Raw genomic sequence first — 3,477 nt, forward strand, 5'->3', positions numbered from 1 at the left:
AGGTGCTAGAGTGTTCAACAAAGCATAATCTTAAACTCACCAAACTGCTATCCATACTCCCAGAAAAGCACCATACACCATCCTCCAAGAAAGTAAACTAGTATTCTCAAGGATTCGACAACTAGTTACACCTTCAACAGCGCAATTACAAACAAGCTCTCTCATTGCCACCACTTAACCTATATATCAATGCAACAAACCTATATGCAGAGTGGCTGAACATTAAGACACGGCTTCAAAGGACTGCAGAAGTGTAGGATTTCATTAAAATAGCAGAGGTCTTGTTGTCAGCTTTTATTCACACAGAAAAATGTCAGGATAGTCTCGGTACAAGTGATTACCTCTCTGCTCAAGCCAACAGCGTGAACTGCCTGACTTGGCGAGGGCACTAGCAGATGTTAATTCCGAAAAACTGATTCGAACAAAAATCATGAATCGAAATACTTCAAGGTTTCATCGCTAACAAACTCTATACAATTACATATCATCAAAGAACTACAAAATGCATAACAACCATAATATATAACGGCTAACGGCAATACACATACACACACTAACTTTATTAAATCTCACACAACACTTCCCCCTGATCCTAAGGAAGATCACTATACTGAAACAGGCGAACTGGGTGACGTTCCCTTGATCCTCTCCGTGGCATCGGTCGTCCTGGGCTCTCTCCCCTGCTTTCATCAGAGTCACTGGATCCTTCCCTGGCCGATTCCTCCAGTTCATCTATATTGGCAGGTAGACATATCACCAGGCTGTCGTCCTCGTTGTCAATCCAGGAATCCTGAACTTCCTGTTGCTCTTCTCGTTCCTCTCTCTGCGGTAACTGTGCTGTCACCAATCGCAAGTCACGCACATGCCGAGGCTCTCCATCAACCTCAACACTCTGTGCAGAAAGTATGTCTGTAACGACTCCAACAGTGCTTTGAATGTTGTATCTTCTGGTAGGATGACGTACCCACACTCTTGTCACCAACTTTGAAGGGATGTTGCAGGTACTCCGGCTGCTCACAATCTCCCACACCGTCAATTCCGAGCAATCGCACTTCATATTTGAATAACTGATTTGCTGGAGTGGAGGATGGGTCATTACTTCGTGGCATCACATTGTAGCGATAGACTGCCTCGGCTATAGAACAACCTTTCCGGGCTGCAATTGTCTTCACTGTACGATGACAACGTTCAACGATTCCATTGCCTGAAGGAACGTATGCACAGCGATATACAAGTCTCATTCCCCAGCGACTTGCAAACTCACGGAATGTTGAACTGCGAAAGCTGGTGGCGTTGTCCGTCAATAGTTCCTTCGGTGCCCCACGTTCATAAAAGACAGATTCCAGTTGTTCAACCACACACGCAGTATCTTGCCGACGTAGTCTCCTCCAGATAGCATACCGCGATGGACCACAATCAACCAAGGTTAGGTAGTGTTGATCTTGGATGTGACAAACGTCCATGCCTTCCCTATCCCAGCAAACCGAGACTCCCAGCATCCCCTTTTGCCACTTCACAGGTGCAGGGTCGATTGATTGACATTCCTTGCACTGACGGACGATGTCACGCACTTGTCGTTTAGTAGTCATTGGGAAAAGACGGCGGCAAAAGTACAGAGTGCGCCTGATGCCTGGGTACCCGCAGGTTATGTGGATGTTAGAGATGTCATCCTGTGAGGTCGATGTAATAATCCCACACACTAGTTGGGCACGTGGAGGGGACAACCACTTGCTTGGCACCCTGGTTAGTGCGTCAGCCTTATTCTCAGCAGAGGTAACAAACTTCACTTCCAATTGCACGCCATACTCAGAAACCACATTCCTTATAGTTTCCAGACGCCGTCGAATCAACATTTCACTGGCAGCCTTCGTTTTCAAACGTGATCTTCCTGTCAGCGAATCCGTGACCCAGTGATACACTGTCCTCGAATCTGTCATCAGGCAAACCTTTACCATCTTCCAGGCAACAGCCAAATTCACACCCCGTAGTACAGCATCCAATTCAGCCAAATTGATGTGGGAACACTCATCTTGCCGCAGCCAGGAAGCATCTTCAACTACATAGCCATCCACCACCAACATGGCTTCAATAGCAAGTGAACTGGCGTCCACCCATACGACAGCTTCACTACCACTAATATCCCAACGGCCATGAGCTGGATCCGCAGATTTCACTCGCTGTACAGTTTCAACAAGCATAGAATGTAACTCCGCATCATCGATTTCAGTGTCCCAAGAGGTAGTGAGTGCATTGGCTCTCCTTTTCAGATATGAAGCTGCCACCCGTAACCATCCACAAACGGGCAAATGGCCTGTGAGGCGCCCACACAAGGAAAACACCGAACGTCTCGTAATCTTCTTAGGAATCTCACCGACGTCGTTATCCCGTCGCCAGAAGAGACCCTGTTGCTCCCCCTAGACCCTCATACCCAAAACTCTGGCTCCCTTGGATACCTGCTCAGCCGCCTTTCAGACCAGACCGTAATGATTGAGATGGGTTTCCACATCAGCTGCAGACGCTATTCTCTGATCCACCAGTATGTCGCCTAAGTATGGAGAAGTTGCTTGATTAACTCTTTCGTCCCAGCTCAATGCAGCGCTCAAGACTCGTTTCATAACTAAGGGCACAATGCTTAACCCAAATCCCAATCTCGTCAGACAGTACCTTTGTCCCTTAAACACAACAGTCTGGTATGGCCACAATGCACTGTCCACATGAATTTGAAGGTAGGCCTTACACAGGTCTATGAGTCCGACATCTTGTCCACAGCGACGCCACTCTCTTATCTTCTCGCAGCATATGTCTGCGTCGGCTGTGTGTGGATTAAGATAGGAATTCAGCTCCCGAAAGTCGAGCACAGGGCGTACCTTACTTCCCTTATTCTGTTGGATAACAGCCATTAGTGGAATTGTCCCCTTAGCTGGTCCATGAAGTGTCTCATCGTAGGGGATTAACCAACCATCCTCAATCCACTGCAACAGTTCACGCTCATATTTGTCACGAACATCAGGCTGAATCCGGTACTCTGTAGTAGTATTCACAAGACATGGGTTTTCTGAGTTATTACACCACTTCCAAGACACTGTCCACTTCTTTGTTGCTGCCTCATAAGTCACTGTAAAATCCCTCTCATCAATGATGTGGTCTGTTGGTGCTGCCACCATAACAGACTGCACAGATTCATCAACACCAAACTTAACATCGTTAGGTGCTCGTATGGTTACCCCCTTGAAAGCACGTATGCCATTCATACCAAGGATGAAGCTGAAGTTCAGTGGCCTAGTGGACACCACCAACACCTCCACAGGTGACACAGCCCCAGACGGCAGCTGGACGCATACCACACCCGATCCTTCACACAAATATTGCTCACCGCTCATCGTTGTCACACTCAATTTATTTTTCGTCCAATTGGAACACACCGACACATGTGCAATGCTCTTCGTACAACCGGTGTCCATTAGTGTGTCGCAACTC

General features: G+C 47.4%; 1 protein-coding gene across 1 annotated transcript; it reads right to left on the reverse strand.

The window, feature by feature from the left end:
• Window positions 1–592: 592 nt before the first annotated feature.
• On the reverse strand, window positions 593–2,198 carry LOC145396989 (uncharacterized). Its single transcript, XM_080270215.1, has 2 exons — window positions 969–2,198; window positions 593–892 (listed from the first exon to the last, which is right to left on the reverse strand). Exons 1-2 carry the CDS (start codon window positions 2,196–2,198, stop codon window positions 593–595), a joined length of 1,530 nt encoding a protein of 509 aa, XP_080126341.1.
• Between the last annotated feature and the right edge of the window lie 1,279 nt (window positions 2,199–3,477).

Source organism: Coenobita brevimanus, chromosome 40 (genome assembly GCF_032717465.1).
Source record: "Coenobita brevimanus isolate Jiangsu-jjx chromosome 40, ASM3271746v2, whole genome shotgun sequence".
Lineage (NCBI taxonomy): Eukaryota > Metazoa > Arthropoda > Malacostraca > Decapoda > Coenobitidae > Coenobita > Coenobita brevimanus.

Bases quoted from the DNA above. Each gene is read 5' to 3' on its own strand.
- LOC145396989 (XM_080270215.1), bottom strand. From the start codon at position 2,198: ATGCTTGTTGAAACTGTACAGCGAGTGAAATCTGCGGATCCAGCTCAT. The intron at 893-968 runs GTGGGTACGTCA...CTTTCTGCACAG, and splicing joins TCAAAGTTGGTGACAAGAGT to AGTGTTGAGGTTGATGGAGA.